Here is an 18,392-nt window from a genome sequence, read left to right on the forward strand (position 1 = left end):
AAAGCAAATTCAGAATCAGAATCAAACAAATTATGCAAATAGTCAGACTCAGAATCAGACTCAGCTATGGTCGGTGAAGGTGAACTATTGCTAGCCTGGCCTGCTCTACGAAGTGTGTGCAAGGTTCTCTCTACCTCAGGATCAAAAGCAACAAGTTCAGGACAGGAAAACCTAGTAGCCAGGACTAGTGCACAGCAATGCAGCAACAATCGTGAAAATGCCAACTATGTCCCTAAAACAACACAATGAAGCAAATCGATTAAAAATAATTCAAAAAAATAAACTGACACCAAAAATAATCTAATGACGTAAAAATAAAATTTTGATATTTTTTTCGGAATTTTTCGACTCTATGAAAACAGAAAATAAATCATTAAAAATAGAAAAACGATGAATTTGGCGATTTTGGGGTCGAATTCCTTTACTCTTCTAGAGTAAGGGAGTATTGATCACACGTTTTTTCTACTTCCAGTGGGCAAAAACAGTTTACAATCGAATACAATTTTTTGCAAAAACTGATTTTTTTTCCGACTCTAAACGCGGACTGACCAAAACCGTAAGGAAACTACGGCCTAAACGCACAAACACTAAATCTAAGACTCTAAAATCAGTTAATATTCACAAGAATCCCCGGCAACGGCGCCAATTTGATCCGCTGTCGCACGCGGGTCAAAAACGAGTTAATTTGTAAAACTGTAGTAACGACGGTAACGGTAACTCGAGTATCGTCTCTCAAGGATTCCTATTCTTATTAACCAATGTAAAATCGAATTTGGGGGGGGGAGTTGGTTCAGTTTCGAATTACAGAAAAAAATGCTTAAAATAAGTGATTCTGAAAATAAGCTGTTTTGAAAATAAGTGATTATGGGATAAGCCAATCTACCGATTCAGTTCCTACCAATCATCGATTATTATAATTTTACTATCCTAAGCGGATTCCATTCCTGTTCGATTATAACATCAATCAACAAGCGCGACAACATTATCAGAATTATATTTCCCGTTTGCCGAATTAAGCATTCGGTTAAGCATACAGCGGATTAACGATTAAGCAACGATAAACCGCAAATAAATTGGAAAGCATAAATCAATCGAACCAAACAATCTACTCTACGAATAATCAGATTAAGCAAATGATAAACACAAAGTAGAATTGAAGGATTTGGAATTATAATGCAAAATTATATTAATCTCATAGTTTTGGAACCTGAATACGGAAGATTAACTCGAAAGGATTAGTTCGCCATGGATCAATTCGTACAAGCCTTGTTTTTTCGTGAATGGGAGATGATTCTGAACAGTACCGCGGCTGCTACCCTAAGGGGAAAGATTACAACCCATTTTACAACCCAACTGGGTCAAACAGACGACCCAGACCCAAAACTAATTGACCCGAAACTTAACTAAAACTAGTGCTGCAACTTCAACGAATATTCTGGCCCTTCTACAATCCGATTCTGACTTTGACTCCAACATAATAATTGTAGCTCTTTCTCTTAGCTTTCCGTCGATTATTAGAACGCCTCAATCGGACTCCTGGAACTCCAGATATGATCGTTTCCGTGCAGACTGCTAATGCTGAAAAATTAATACGAAAAACAATTAAGTGCAAAAATAAAATAAAATATTAAAACATATTAAAACATAAAAATAAATAAAACAAACCAAAGAAATGCTTGAGTACAAGCATCAAAATGCACTGATCACAAACCACACTCAAGACATTGCTTTTGTCCTGCCTACCAACTCTTCCACTACTATGCAGTCTAGTCCCCTCTAAGCTATTTCTCGTTCCTGTGTAACCACACAGACCAACAAATCGCAAGCCTCACTACCAGTTGAAGATTCTTTTTCACATTATATCTTTAAGGTTAAATCTGTAGCTATTCAAATTTATGACTATATCACCCAACTCTGGGTGGATAGATATATCCAATCACTTATATATCTTTTCACAAACATGAACCACCAGCATACAATCGACAAAGAGAGGGGAAGTAGATTCTTCAGCATCAAAACAAAAAGGACATATTATGTTGTAATTTTTACTGATGATCCATCTTTTCATAACTTAGTGATTCCTTAAGTGTTAAATTCTGTTGCTTATATTTTTTTACCATTAGAGTATGATGATGTGACAATATTGGTCCCTTAAATTTAAGAGATAGAGCTTGTTGAAGCAATTTGAAAATTTGGAAACTTAGTTAAAATATTACTATCTTTTGTTCCATACAATTGAAACATTACTTTATGGTGGGGTCAAATATATACTACCTCCGTTTTTTTTATTATAAGTCGTTTTAGACTTTTCACACAGATTAAGAAAAATAATAATTATTGTATGAAAATGAGAAATTATGAAGGTTTTTACAAAATTATCCTTCATTAATGACATGTGGAAGATAAATTTATATAATTGAAAGGAGAGAGAATAATAAATATTTAAGGATATAATAGGAAAAATAACATTGATTATTTATTGGAATTATAAAGCGACTTATATTTAAATACAATTTTTTTTCCAAAACGACTTATAATAAAAAACGGAGGGAGTATTACTTATTTACAATTACCATTTGAGAAAAAATAATTGAAATTGCTTATAAATTGCTTAAATGCAATGTGATAATTTAGGTCCACAAAATATGACACAAGCAACTAAAATTAGTTCTTCCATTAGAGATGCTCTAATTGAGAACCACCAGTTTAGCAAAAGTCTCCCCCAAAGATCAGTATATTGTCTAAATTATTATAAACATCCTAGTTGTTATATACATCACTTTAAGTTGAATTTTTCCTACTAATTCTTTTAGGCTTGTCACGTTTTTTTTTTATAAGGAAAATTCATTGAATGAGTATAAGGGATACCTACCCAATTACAATTATAAAGACAAAATCCTGTAACTAAAACACCAAAAGAGCATTTCCAACAATCATAGAAATTTCCCTAGGATCTACCCTTACTTCCAATAATCGACTAATACCATACAATAGATTTAATATCATTTACAATATCTCTCACATACACTACTACGAAAAACACAAACAATGACGATTGCGAAACACATATAATGACAGTAGCACGTCTGTTGTTAGGTAGCGCGTGATTGAATGTATGCTAGTTACCACAACGGGCGTGCGATCGTTATTATAAATTAGTGTTTTGGACTGGGTCAAGATTCGGCCCAATCTACTTTCTGCCCAATTGGACTTGAAGGCCCAAATCATCCATAAGCCCATAAAGAGCAAACAGTGCTCGGCTCCTTGGAGGCCCATCGACATTAAAACTCTCCGGATAGTGCTCGGCGTATGATGCTTCCCGTGAGCCCCTCGTCTAGACTCAAACTTACCATGCACGCTCGCGGCGAGCGTCCCTTCCACCGAGGACTCTCTTCCTCGTGGCCTTATGCCGAGGATCCTCCTCCTTGTAGAGTTACTTCACACCCAACTGTTAGAACAAGATTTGTTCTGATCAATATTCTTAGTTTTGATGATAACAAGGATATGAATTTTGTGTGAGATAATGTGGTACTCTAATACATTGCAATTTCCCTTTCAGGAAATATATATAGAGTATGCACAAATCAGCGCTCAGAAGCTTTGTCTCAGAAGGTTCAGCATGCAACATCAGAACATGGTCTGGCAAGACATCAAAAGATGGTCAAAGCAGAATCAAAACATGGGTCTATGGAAGCATCAGAAGAACTTGAGTTCAGAAGCAGAAGCACTGAAGTTCTCATGGTATCACGCTCAGAAGCACTTCAAGGTCAGAAGACAAGAAGATGCTATGCACCAAGTTGTTTGACTCTGATGATATTCAAACGTTGTATACACAAACATCAGATCAGAAGAAAGTACAGGTGGCAGGCTACGCTGACTGACAAAAGGAACGTTGGAAGCTATTAAAGGCAACGTCAGTAGACACAGCGTGAACAAGGCTCGAGGTAGTTGACAAAAGCGTGAAACATTAAATGCAATGCTGTATGGAATATGCAAAGCATTAAATGCTCCCAACGGTCATCTTCTCAAGTGCCTATAAATATGAAGTTCTGATGAGAAGCAAGGTTACCAATTCTGAACGAACTTATTCTGAAAAACTTGCTGAAACGCTGTTCAACTCAAAGCTCATTAACTTCATCTTCATCAAAGCTCACTACATTGCTGTTGTAATATATTAGTGAGATTAAGCTTAAACTTTAAGAGAAATATCACTGTTGTGATTATAGCTTTTCAGAAGCATTGTAAAACTCTTATTTGATTACATTAATTTGTAAGTAACTAGAGTGATCAAGTGTTGATCAGGATACTCTAGGAAGTCTTAGCTTGTGTCTAAGCAGTTGTAATTAGAGTGATCACGTGGTGGTCAGGATACTCTAAGAAAGTCTTAGCTTGTGTCTAAGCATTTGTTCCTAGAGTGATCAGGTTGTGATCAGGATACTCTAGAAGACTTAGTCGTGGGCTAAGTGGAAAACCATTGTAATCTGTTGCGATTAGTGGATTAAATCCTCAGGTGAGGTAAATCACTCCGTGGGGGTGGACTGGAGTAGTTTAGTTAACAACGAACAAGGATAAAAATAACTGTGCAAATTGTTTTTATCGTTCAAGTTTTTAGACTACACTTATTCAAACCCCCTCTTTCTAAGTGTTTTTCTATCCTTCACCAACCCCACGAATAATACGGAGTCCACGTAGTCCCTAAAAGACCGCGTCTCCCTTAAACTTCGGAGTGGTTGACCAGGACGGAGACCACGTATTCACCTCCGATGTTTCTGCCCAGGAATCCTGGCAGTCTCCTAATTGGGCCTGGGTATCCAGTCCAGTAGCGAGATCTTGGCCCAGCGCTGGGGGCTATAAATACCCTCTTTAACTAGAGGGTTAGGTATTCATTGAATTTTTTTTTAAATAACCATGTATTAAAAAAAATTTACGCAAATAACCACGTTTCGGGAAAAATTACGCAAATAACCAGGTTTCAGAAAATGCATACATGAAGGCGCCATCTCAAATGGCGTGACCCCTTTTTTTTACACCTAGGCGCCATATGAGATGGCACACTAAGTATAACAAGCCATGTCATATGGCGCCTCCATTCTTTTTTTAGGAGGAGGAGCCATCTCATATGGCTCCTCCTTGTATCTGTTTCATCTATAAATAATACCTCATTTCTCCACCATTCTTCACACTTTCTCACTAAATCTTCTCATTTCTCCCAAATTTTATCATTATGGCTTCTGAGATTTTCACAAGAGATGGGTATGTATTTTTCTCGGTCGTTAAACCGCCGATTAAAATGAAATTTTGGAACATCCATTCCATGGAGCGTCTAAAGAGAGAGTTGAAACGCTGGCTAGATGACGACATCCCAACAGGCGAAGAAATTAGAAGAATCCAGAGAAGAAGAACTGCCATATCACTTGCGACTGGAACGTCTCGTACTTGGTTAGAGGAAGTTGAAAGAGACAGAGACGTAATGATGATGATGCACGGTTCTGATGACATTGTTTTGGTGCTTGTTATATCTTAGATAACTTGTCGTGTTGTTGGCGTTTTTTTGTATCCGTTGTATGTGTTGTTTTTAAGTCATTATGTCATTTAATTTCTAACAATGATCATGTTGTAACAAATGTTTCTTAATGAAAAGAAGACATGTTTAGATCTTAAAAGAAATGTGCATACAAAATTCAATTCTAAGAACCACTTGCACGATTAGGACAATTTTTTTTATTGTGTCCGACTTGGCGACATAAACCACACTTTCTTTCTAGCTTATCGAGCTCGTCCATTTCAGTCGTGATATGCTTGCTTTTGGGACGACCCTTTTTATTTCTCCGCATTTGGTCGTTGTGCCAAACAATTTCCCCCTCGTACGCAGGCCAATAATCCTCTTTTGCTACCACTGCAAAGCCATTGTTGTATACGTGGAGCAAGGTCTCAGACTTGTAAATGGGAGACAGGAGTGCTAATGCATCTAAGTGAGAATGAGCACATGCTGCAATGACATGGGAGCAAGGCATACGAAATGCCTGAAACTTGCCGCAATCGCACCAACGTTCTTCTAGTAGAACCCTATACTCTTGTCTTGGTAGCCCTTCGCCGTGGTCGATTGTCTCTCTGACCATGAAATTATGGTTATGTCGGTCAAACCTTGTAACCGTATGTGTGTTGGCCTTCGCACCTTTTGCCTTGATAAATCTTGTGCAACATTCACTCCACAATTGTCCAGCTCGTAACACAGCGTCCCACCTTTCACCCCTTTGTGCAAACAATAAAGCCATCCTAAAATATGTTGATTTTACCAAAGCGGTCACAGGGAGGTGTCGTATGCCTTTGAAGACACCGTTCATTGATTCGACAAGATTTGTTGTCATGTGTCCCCATCGATGTCCATTGTCGTATGACCTTGTCCACTTCTCCACTGGAATATTATCAATCCAAGTACCTGCATCTGGATTTGACAGTCTGATCTCTCTACGATAATGTTTGAAAGATGGTTGAGTTAATGCATACCCTGCGTTCATAACCAATTTTCGAAGGGCCCTGTCTTTAATTTCTCGCGTGAAATTTTGTACAATATGTCTAATGCAGAAGACATGCGTAGAAGGGGGGTCATGCCAACCATTAGCCGGGTTATTGTATGCACTAACAATAGACGCATGTCTATCAGAGATCAAACAGAGACCTTCTTGCGGAGCCACGTGTGTTCTAAGATGTTTGAGAAAAAAACTCCAACCTCCACCGGTCTCTCCCTCGACTAGAGCGAATGCAATTGGGAAGACGTTGCTGTTTCCGTCTTGTGCGACTGCCATCAGTAGGGTGCCTTTGTATTTTCCGTACAACCACGTTCCATCTATTTGAATAATAGGTTTGCAGAATGAAAACCCTCTGATGCAAGGTTGGAAGGCCCAGAATAGACGACGAAATATTCCATTTTCGCTGACAAGAGTACCATTTGGGGCATACGCGGGCAATGTTTCCATCTCATAAATAGTACTAGGAGCATAATGAAGGATAGAAAAACACTTAGAAAGGGGGGGGGGGGGGGTTGAATAAGTGTAGTCTAAAAACTTGAACGATAAAAACAATATGCACAGTTATTTTTATCCTAGTTCGTTGTTAACTAAACTACTCCAGTCCACCCCCACGGAGTGATTTACCTCACCTGAGGATTTAATCCACTAATCGCAACAGATTACAATGGTTTTCCACTTAGTCCGCGACTAAGTCTTCTAGAGTATCCTGATCACAACCTGATCACTCCAGGAACAAATGCTTAGACACAAGCTAAGACTTTCTTAGAGTATCCTGACCACCACGTGATCACTCTAATTACAACTGCTTAGACACAAGCTAAGACTTCCTAGAGTATCCTGATCAACACTTGATCACTCTAGTTACTTACAAATTAATGTAATCAAATAAGAGTTTTACAATGCTTCTTAAAAGCTATAATCACAACAGTGATATTTCTCTTAACGTTTAAGCTTAATCTCACTAATATATTACAACAGCAATGTAGTGAGCTTTGATGAAGATGAAGTTTCTGAGCTTTGAATTTGAACAGCGTTTCAGCAAGTCTTTCAGAATAATTTCGTTCAGAATTCGTTCTTTTCAAAATCGTCAACCTTGCTTCTCATCAGAACTTCATATTTATAGGCACTTGAGAAGATGACCGTTGGGCGCATTTAATGCTTTGCGTGTTCTGTACAGCTTTGCATTTAATGTTTCACGCTTTTGTCAACTACCTCGAGCCTTGTTCACGCTGTGTCTACTGACGTTGCCTTTAATAGCTTCCAACGTTCCTTTTGTCAGTCAGCGTAGCCTGCCACCTGTACTTTCTTCTGATCTGATGTTTGTGAATATAATATTTGAATATCATCAGAGTCAAACAGCTTGGTGCATAGCATCTTCTTGTCTTCTGACCTTGAAGTGCTTCTGAGCGTGATACCATGAGAACTTCAGTGCTTCTGCTTCTGATCTCAAGTTCTTCTGATGCTTCCATAGACCCATGTTCTGATTCTGCCTTGACCATCTTCTAATGTCTTGCCAGACCATGTTCTGATGTTGCATGCTGAACCTTCTGAGACAAAGCTTCTGAGCGCTGATTTGTGCATACTCTTTATATATTTCCTGAAATGGAAATTGCAATGTATTAGAGTACCACATTATCTCACACAAAATTCATATCCTTGTTATCATCAAAACTAAGAATATTGATCAGAACAGATCTTGTTCTAACAATCTCCCCCTTTTTGCTGATGACAAAAACATATATAAATGATATGAATTTGCGATCAGAAAGAGCAGACGGCTAAAGACAAATTACACAGCTATAGCATAAGCATGTGAATATGTCTCTCCCTGAGATTAACAATCTCCCCCTGAGATGAATAATCTCCCCCTGAAATAAATACTCGAAGAACTTTAATAATAAAAGACTTCCCTGATTATTTCGGTAGAGACGATCACATAAGCTTCTGTCTTCTGATAATTCATAGCTTCTGACTTCTGCTTCCATTGGACAGCTTCAGAACTTGAATTTCTTTAGATCCCTAGAACACTCACAGCTTCTGATTCCTGCTTCCATTTAGGACAGCTTCAGAACTTGAATTTCTTTGATCTTCAGAACATTCACAGCTTCTGATTCCTGCTTCCATTTAGGACAACTTCAGAACTTGAATTTCTTTGATCTTCAGAACATTCACAGTTTCTGATTCATGCTTCCATTTAGGACAGCTTCAGAACTTGAGTTTTCTGGATCTTTAGAACATTCACAGCTTCTGATTTCTGCTTCCCTCGGATAGCTTCAGAGCTTTGAATTTCTTCTTACATCACTTCATGCTAGATTGTATCAGAACATTGTTGAATGTACCAGAGCATCATCAGAGCATCTCTACATCCTGAAATGTTACAGAACAAAACTAAACGACAAAAGTCAGCATGAATGAGTTAGAACATAAAATGTGTATCAGAACACAAAATACGTATCAGAGCCATATGAGCCATATAGAATATATCAGATCCAATAGACAATGTATCAGAGCAAATAGACAATGATTTGGATCATATTCTATTATCAGAATTTCTGATTCTGAAGCTTCCTAGCACTCAGCTTGCTTCAAGAATCCAAGAACTTGATTCATCTTGTTGCTTCTTATGTTGATCTTGAATCTTCGATTCCTGCAACAACACAACTTAAAAACATAGAACTTGGCAAGTTCTGTTAGTAAATGTGGAGCCTTTTTACTCGGTAACTGATAATATTAATCAGATCATTTATCATATATATTCTCCCCCTTTTTGTCATAACATCAAAAAGAATAAAAGATTCAGATGTAAAGCAAGAGACAAAAGGAAAGAAACATAAATAACTTTTCATTGATTTCAACAAGAAGGATTACAAAATGTGTATGCAGAAAACAGATGCAACAAGGAAAGAAAACTACAAAGACTTAAAGCCTAAGACTCTATCCTACGCAAAGACTGCGCAAACAACTCAAGAACCCTCTGGTCTTCAGTTTGTTCAGCCATGAAAGCTTGAAAACTCTTCATGCCTGTCCAGACTAGAACCTCCACTGTTGGAGAGATCCAAGAGACCAAAGAGGAAGTGAGGGACAGTTCATAGACAGGGAGCTAATGTTGCAAACGGGCTCCAGTGACTCAAGAAGGTCTTCTTCCTTTGGATAAATGTTGATAACAGCATTGAAGAAGAGATCTGTCTTGAAAGAGACTTGGAGAGCCATCCCAAGATATGCTTCACATCCTGTAACTGATTAACCCTTCCATCCGTTCTCATTGAGTTGAAAGGATTCATGATGAACGCTAGGTTGAAGATGAATGAACTAGGGTTTATGCCAAAGAAAAACTTTGTTGGACAAGAGAGAAAAAGAGAAAGAGAGCCAAGACTTATAGAAAAAATGCAACGAAATGAAGGAATAAATAGAGGGAAAAAGAAGAGGGAAACGTTCGAGGAATATAAAAAAAAAAAACTGAAAAAGAGTAAATGATGGATAGCATTTAATGTTACGTGACGTGAGGAGAGATAATAATGACAAAAGACGAGATTTGCACAGTTACCTAAGTAGACGTCCCCTCAACTGCACGCACGCTTGTCCAGAAATAGTGAACACGTGTTTACCATCTGGATAGCCAATTACAACTGTTTTGCTTTTAAAGAGATTCTGAATCAACTTAGACAATGAAACGTTAGTAATAACTGAATCACAATTTCTAATTGATTTCAATCAGAACTTCTTATAAAAACAAATCCAATTTCATTTCAGAAGATACTCATACATAAGATCTTCTCATCTTCTCATTCTGGGCATAAATCCATACTGATATTCTTCAGAATGAACTTAAACCTATCTTCAGCAAGGGGTTTTGTAAAGATATCAGCCCATTGATGGTCTGTATCCACAAAGTTTAAAGATATAACACCCTTCTGAACATAGTCCCTTATGAAATGATGTATAATCTCAATATGTTTAGCTTTTGAATGTAAAATAGGATTCTTAGATAAACATATAGCAGAAGTATTATCACAGAAAATAGGAATGTTACTCTCATATATCTGATAATCTTCCAGCTGACTTCTCATCCAGAGCATTTGTGTGCTACAACCAGCAGCAGCAACATATTCTGCTTCTGTTGTTGAGAGGGCAATAGTAGCTTGCTTCTTGCTGTACCATGAGATCAAATGACTTCCAAGAAATTGACAACTTCCAGAAGTGCTCTTTCTTTCTATTCTATCTCCAGCATAGTCAGCATCACAGAATCCTACTAAGTTGTAATCTTTAGATCTTCTGTAAACTAAACCAACATTAGTAGTACCTTTGAGATACCTTAGAGTTCTCTTAACCGCTGTTAAATGAGATTCTCTTGGATCTGATTGGAATCGAGCACACAAACAAACACTAAAGAGAATGTCAGGTCTAGAAGCAGTTAGATATAGAAGAGATCCAATCATACCTCTGTACAACTTCTGATCTACCTTCTTACTTACCTCATCCTTACCCAGTACACATGTTGGATGCATAGGAGTTTTGGCTTCTTTGCTTTCAGAGAGATTAAACTTCTTCAGAAGTTCTTTCACATACTTCGTTTGATGAACATAGGTTCCATCGGAAGTTTGGTTGATTTGAATCCCAAGGAAATACTTGATTTCTCCCATCATGCTCATTTCAAATTCAGCCTGCATAGACTCAGCAAACTCCTTTCCAAGTGTAGCATTAGATGTTCCAAAGATAATATCATCAACATATATTTGACAAATTAAAATATCCTTTTTAAATGTTTTACAAAAGAGAGTAGTGTCCACTTTTCCTCTAGTGAAATCATTTTCCAGAAGGAAAGAACTCAAACGTTCATACCAAGCTCTGGGAGCTTGTTTCAATCCGTATAATGATTTCTTTAATTTGAAAACATGATTTGGAGACATGGAGTCTTCAAAACCAGGAGGTTGGTGAACATAAACTTCTTCATCTATATAACCATTTAAGAAGGCACTCTTGACATCCATCTGATAAAGAGTGATGTTGTGTTGAGTGGCAAAAGAAATTAATAGACGAATAGATTCTAACCTGGCCACTGGTGCAAAGGTTTCTGTATAATCAATCCCTTCTTGCTGACTATAACCCTGAGCAACCAGTCTGGCTTTGTTTCTTACCACTTCACCTTTCTCACTTAGCTTGTTTCTGAAAACCCACTTAGTACCGATGATGTTAAATCCTTTTGGTCTAGGAACCAAGTCCCATACATCATTCCTTGTAAACTGATTTAGTTCTTCCTGCATGGCAATTATCCAGTCTGGATCTTCTAGAGCTTGATCAACAGAAGTTGGCTCGATCAAAGAAACAAGACCTAATTGACATTTTGCATTGTTCTTAAGGAATGCCCTTGTTCTGATGGGATCATCTTTCTTTCCAAGGATCACATCTTCTGAATGAGCTGAGGCAAGTCTAGGTGATCTTCTGACTGTTGGTTCTTCAGAAATCCTTAGATTCTCTAAAGATGCAGCAACTTGATCTTCTGATTCAGTGCTTCTGAGACTGCCAGCTTCTGCAGCTTTGCTTCTTGATTCTTCAACTTCTGATATATCAATATCAAAATCTGCAAAATTCTCAAACTGCTTTGGTTTTTCAAGACCAAGCTTATCATCAAACCTGATATTGATTGATTCTTCTACAATCAATGTTTCAGTATTGTATACTCTGTAGCCTTTAGAGCGTTCAGAATATCCAAGAAGGAAACATTTTTGTGCTTTGGAATCAAACTTACCAAGATGATCTTTAGTATTCAGAATAAAACATACACATCCAAAAGGATGGAAATATGAAATGTTGGGCTTTTTGTTCTTCCACAATTCATAAGGAGTCTTATTTAGAATAGGTCTTATAGAGATTCTATTCTGAATATAACACGCAGTGTTTATTGCTTCTGCCCAGAAATGCTTAGCCATATTGGTTTCATTGATCATGGTTCTGGCCATTTCTTGTAGAGTCCTATTCTTTCGCTCTACAACTCCATTTTGCTGTGGAGTTCTGGGGCAAGAGAAATCATGGGCAATACCATTTTCTTTGAAGAACTCCTCAAAGAATCTATTCTCAAATTCGCCACCATGATCACTTCTGACCTTTATGATTTTACACTCTTTCTCAGATTGAATCTGAGTGCAGAATTCAAAGAACACTGAATGAGACTCATCCTTGTGTTTCATGAACTTTACCCACGTCCAGCGGCTATAATCATCAACGATGACTAATCCATATTTCTTTCCTCTGACAGATGCTGTTTTGACTGGGCCAAACAGATCAATGTGCAAGAGTTCTAACGGCCATGAGGTAGAAACAACATTCTTAGACTTGAATGCAGGTCTGGAGAACTTGCCCTTATGACATGCTTCACAAAGAGCATCTGATTTGTATTTCAGATTTGGGAGTCCTCTGACTAGATTTAGTTTGTTAATCTGAGAAATCTTTCTCAAACTAGCATGTCCTAATCTTCTGTGCCAGACCCATTGCTCTTCAGAAACAGACATAAGACAAGTCACCTTCTGCTTCTCAAGATCAGAAAGATCAATCTTATAAATGTTGTTCTTCCTCTTGCCTGTAAATAGGATTGAGCCATCCTTCTGACTTACAGCCTTGCAAGACTTTTGATTGAAGATTATATCATAACCATTGTCACTTAATTGACTGATGGACAATAAGTTATGCGTTAATCCTTCTACAAGAAGTACATTAGTTATGGAAGGAGAGTTACCAAGACTTATGGTTCCAGAGCCAATGATTTTGCCCTTCTGATCTCCTCCAAACTTGACTTCTCCACCTGGTTTAAGCACCAGGTCTTGGAATGTAGACCTTCTTCCCGTCATGTGTCGCGAGCACCCAGAGTCCAGGTACCATGACATTTTGCTTTCTATCCTCTTTGCCGCCAAGGATATCTGCAAAAGAAATTATCTTCTCCTTAGGTACCCACAATTTCTTGGGTCCTTTCTTGTTAGTTCTCCTCAAGTTCTGATTGAACTTGGGTTTAGCAAAATATTTAACAGGAGGAACAGTATGATACTTCTTATTCTGAGTTCCATGATATTTCTTAGGTTGTGTCACATGCTTCTTGGTGTGTGTTATGTGAAAACTTTGTGCATGTGATGTGTGCTTAATATCATGGGAGTGGCCAAATTTAAATTGGTTATACAGAGGCTTGTATGATATTTTCATATCATCCACAAATTCAAGCTTGTATGGGATTTCACCCTCATAACCAATGCCAACTCTCTTGTTCCCAGACACAGCATATATCATAGAAGCTAGCTGACTTCTGCCAATACTTCTAGATAAGAACTTCCTGAAACTTAAATCATATTCTTTCAGAATATGATTCAGACTGGGAGTGGATTTTTCTGAATCAGAAGGAGATCCAACATTATTGGATAATTTTAAAACTTTTTCTTTTAATTCAGAATTTTCCAACTCAAGCTTCTTAGTTTCAAATTCAAATTGCTTTTTCAGCTTTTTGTATTTGATACTAAGATGAGCTTTTAATTCAAGAAGCTCTGTTAGACTGGAAACTAACTCTTCTCTAGATAGTTCAGAAAATACCTCTTCAGAATCTGATTCTGATGTAGATTCTGATCCATCATCTTCTGTCGCCATCAGCGCAAAGTTTGCCTGCTCTCCTTCAGAGTCTGATCCTGATTCTGATTCAGAATCATCCCATGTTGCCATAAGACCTTTCTTCTTATGAAACTTCTTCTTGGGATTCTCCTTCTGAAGTTTCGGACACTCATTCTTGTAATGTCCAGGCTCATTGCACTCATAGCAGACAGCCTTCTTCTTGTCAGATCTTCTGTCACCAGAAGGTTCTCCTCGTTCAAATTTCTTTGAACTTCTGAAGCCTCTGAACTTCCTTTGCTTGCTCTTCCAGAGTTGGTTTACCCTTCTGGAGATCATGGACAGTTCATCTTCTTCTTCAGATTCTGATTCTTCAGGATCTTCTTCTCTAGCCTGAAAAGCGTTAGTGCATTTTTTAACATTAGATTTTAAAGCAATAGACTTACCTTTCTTCTGAGGTTCATTAGCGTCAAGTTCAATCTCATGACTCCTCAGGGCACTGATCAGCTCTTCCAAAGAAACTTCATTCAGATTCTTCACAATCTTGAATGCAGTCACCATTAGGCCCCATCTTCTGGGCAAACTTCTGATGATCTTCTTTACATGATCAGCCTTGGTGTAGCCTTTGTCGAGAACTCTTAATCCAGCAGTCAGAGTTTGAAATCTTGAAAACATCTTCTCAATGTCTTCATCATCCTCCATCTTGAAGGCTTCATATTTCTGGATTAGAGCAAGAGCTTTAGTCTCATTGACTTGAGCATTTCCCTCATGGGTCATTTTCAATGACTCATATATATCATGGGCAATTTCCCTGTTAGATATCTTCTCATACTCAGCATGAGAGATAGCATTCAGCAAAATAGTCCTACATTTATGATGATTCTTGAAATCTTTCTTTTGATCATCAGTCATTTCACTTCTCGTGAGCCTTACACCAGTAGCTTTAACAGGATGTTTGTAACCATCCAGTAGAAGATCCCATAGATCAGCATCTAGACCAAGAAAGTAACTTTCCAGTTTATCTTTCCAGTATTCAAAGTTTTCACCATCAAATACTGGTGGTCTAGTATAACCATTGTTACCATTGTATTGCTCAGCAGAGCCAGATGTAGATGCAGCTGGATTTGTTGGAACTTCACCAGCCATCTTTTACTGAAGCGTTTTTCTCTTCCTGAATCTTTTCTAAACACGGTTAAGTGCTTGCACCTTAGAACCGGCGCTCTGATGCCAATTGAAGGATAGAAAAACACTTAGAAAGGGGGGGGGTTGAATAAGTGTAGTCTAAAAACTTGAACGATAAAAACAATATGCACAGTTATTTTTATCCTGGTTCGTTGTTAACTAAACTACTCCAGTCCACCCCCACGGAGTGATTTACCTCACCTGAGGATTTAATCCACTAATCGCAACAGATTACAATGGTTTATCACTTAGTCCGCGACTAAGTCTTCTAGAGTATCCTGATCACAACCTGATCAGTCCAGGAACAAATGCTTAGACACAAGCTAAGACTTTCTTAGAGTATCCTGACCACCACGTGATCAATCTAATTACAACTGCTTAGACACAAGCTAAGACTTCCTAGAGTATCCTGATCAACACTTGATCACTCTAGTTACTTACAAATTAATGTAATCAAATAAGAGTTTTACAATGCTTCTTAAAAGCTATAATCACAACAGTGATATTTCTCTTAACGTTTAAGCTTAATCTCACTAATATATTACAACAGCAATGTAGTGAGCTTTGATGAAGATGAAGTTTCTGAGCTTTGAATTTGAACAGCGTTTCAGCAAGTCTTTCAGAATAATTTCGTTCAGAATTCGTTCTTTTCAAAATCGTCAACCTTGCTTCTCATCAGAACTTCATATTTATAGGCACTTGAGAAGATGACCGTTGGGCGCATTTAATGCTTTGTGTGTTCCGTACAGCTTTGCATTTAATGTTTCACGCTTTTGTCAACTACCTCGAGCCTTGTTCACGCTGTGTCTACTGACGTTGCCTTTAATAGCTTCCAACGTTCCTTTTGTCAGTCAGCGTAGCCTGCCACCTGTACTTTCTTCTGATCTGATGTTTGTGAATATAATATTTGAATATCATCAGAGTCAAACAGCTTGGTGCATAGCATCTTCTTGTCTTCTGACCTTGAAGTGCTTCTGAGCGTGATACCATGAGAACTTCAGTGCTTCTGCTTCTGATCTCAAGTTCTTCTGATGCTTCCATAGACCCATGTTCTGATTCTGCCTTGACCATCTTCTGATGTCTTGCCAGACCATGTTCTGATGTTGCATGCTGTCATACCCCAAAATTTGCCCTCATATATTTACAAATGCCATTTTATTTCGAATAAATGAATTGGCATGCTTGGTAAGAATTTGAGCGTGAAAGGTACAATAGCGCGAGGTCCCGGTTCGAATCTCACGTCTAACCTGTTTTTTTTCTTTTTTTTATTATTATTTTTATTTTTATTCTTATTATTTTTATTAAGTAAGTGGTCTAGGTATTAATTTTATTTTTTTGTTATTCATTCTAGTTAAATCATTTTTGCATTATTACCAAAATAAAAGAAATATAGGTGTTCTCTTAATTTTGTTTTAAATATTATGTTTAATCTGTTTCATATTTATTTTAGTTGGTCCAAGCCCATTTTATTTAACCTAATTTATTTTATAAATACTAACATATTTTGTTTACTAGGGAAGAAAAAACCCTGATTAAAGAACAATCTCCAACCCTTATGTTTTCGGTCAACACTTTCACACATCAGCTCCATATATTTTCTCCAACCAAAATACCATTCATATCATCACCACCAGAATCTTAAACATATTTACCATTACATAAAATCCCGACAACATTAATCATAAGGCCAATCAATTGATTACTAACATTTTATTCGCAGTGTTTATGTTCTTTTGCAGCCATTACATCATCTGAATCGCCAATCAAAAAGAGGATTACAGCCCCTGAAAACCGTAAGCAAGCTTCAAGAAATTCAAGGAAAAAGGCAAATCGATTTTGTAAGTTTAACGTCAATTAAAGGACTTTTGAAGACTCAGGAGTAATCGCTGAAGGTGTAGCAGGCTTTCCCAGCCATCTCCGAAGCATAGGACGACGGGAATCAAGTTCGTCGCACGTTACGGTTTGCACCATGTTTCCGAATTCAATTATGCCCAATTACGCATCATAAACTGCTTTCGATTGCGTATTTGTGTTTCCATTGATGTTTGCAATATTTCTGGATAATGAATTTGATTTTGATTGAAGTTTAAGAACTCTACCATGGTTAGGGTTCATAAGTTCATAATTGGGGATTGTTAATTAGGATTGAAATTAACCGAAATTAAGGACTCTATCATGTTCATGAGGGTGTTTTCGGTTGAATATTGTGTTTAATTGGGATTTACTTTTGTGTTTGGTGAGTTTGTATGTTGCAGGGATTCAACCACGTCTAAAAACCGTGGCCTAAAGATTCCGAGTTTCTGAAAAATCCACGAAGAAGAAGAAGCTGGCGCGCTGGTTTTGATTTAAAAGTTTTTTTTTTTGTTTTACATCGCTACAGCGTCGTTACATTAACAGGAACTGAAACATGGCTGAGTGGTAAGCGCTGGTGCTCTCTAAGCGTGAGGTTGGGGGTTCGAGTCTTGCTCTCAACATTATTTTGCTTATTTTCTTTGATTCTCTCCAAGTGTGGATCCTGTGCCCGTTTCCTCATGCACATCCATGGTGCGCCCACCAATACCAACCATCAGATCTCCTCCATGCTAGATCTGACGCCTACGGGGTTGAAGTCTCACCAAAGACGTGCAGGAACCCGCCACACCCAATTGCAGCTAAGTTCCTTTTCTTATTTTTCTTTTCTTTTTCCTTTTATCACATAACTTTTTATTTATTCATTATATATATTTTGCTTTTTTTGTTAAAATTCTTTAGAAAATAATTTCTTTTTAACTTCTCCCTTTTTCTAAAAACATGGTAAAAATACTTATTTTATTATTAATAAATAATTTGTTTTAACTGTTTTAAATTAATTTAATCCATTTAAATCATTTGTTTAAATTAATTATAATAAAATATATATTAAGGTCAGATATTTAATCGAAACTTGTTCTTTCATCAATTTAATTAATTAATTAGGTTGAAAACCAATAATTAATTAATTTAGTTTTATCTATTCTATTAACCGTGGTTAACTTATGCCCTAATCAGGGTTTGCGAGGATCATTCCTACACTGAAAATTTTTTCTGTCTTTGCCAATTTTTCAGGGTTAGCAACAGGGT

General features: G+C 37.4%; 1 protein-coding gene across 1 annotated transcript; it reads right to left on the reverse strand.

Annotated features, from left to right (window-relative positions):
- Positions 1 to 5,687: 5,687 nt before the first annotated feature.
- On the reverse strand, positions 5,688 to 6,806 carry LOC131654233 (uncharacterized). The gene has a single exon (XM_058924636.1). It carries the CDS (start codon positions 6,804 to 6,806, stop codon positions 5,688 to 5,690), a length of 1,119 nt encoding a protein of 372 aa, XP_058780619.1.
- Positions 6,807 to 18,392: the final 11,586 nt, after the last annotated feature.

This window comes from Vicia villosa, linkage group LG1, assembly GCF_029867415.1.
Source record: "Vicia villosa cultivar HV-30 ecotype Madison, WI linkage group LG1, Vvil1.0, whole genome shotgun sequence".
Lineage (NCBI taxonomy): Eukaryota > Viridiplantae > Streptophyta > Magnoliopsida > Fabales > Fabaceae > Vicia > Vicia villosa.

Bases quoted from the DNA above. Each gene is read 5' to 3' on its own strand.
- LOC131654233 (XM_058924636.1), bottom strand. From the start codon at position 6,806: ATGGCAGTCGCACAAGACGGAAACAGCAACGTCTTCCCAATTGCATTC.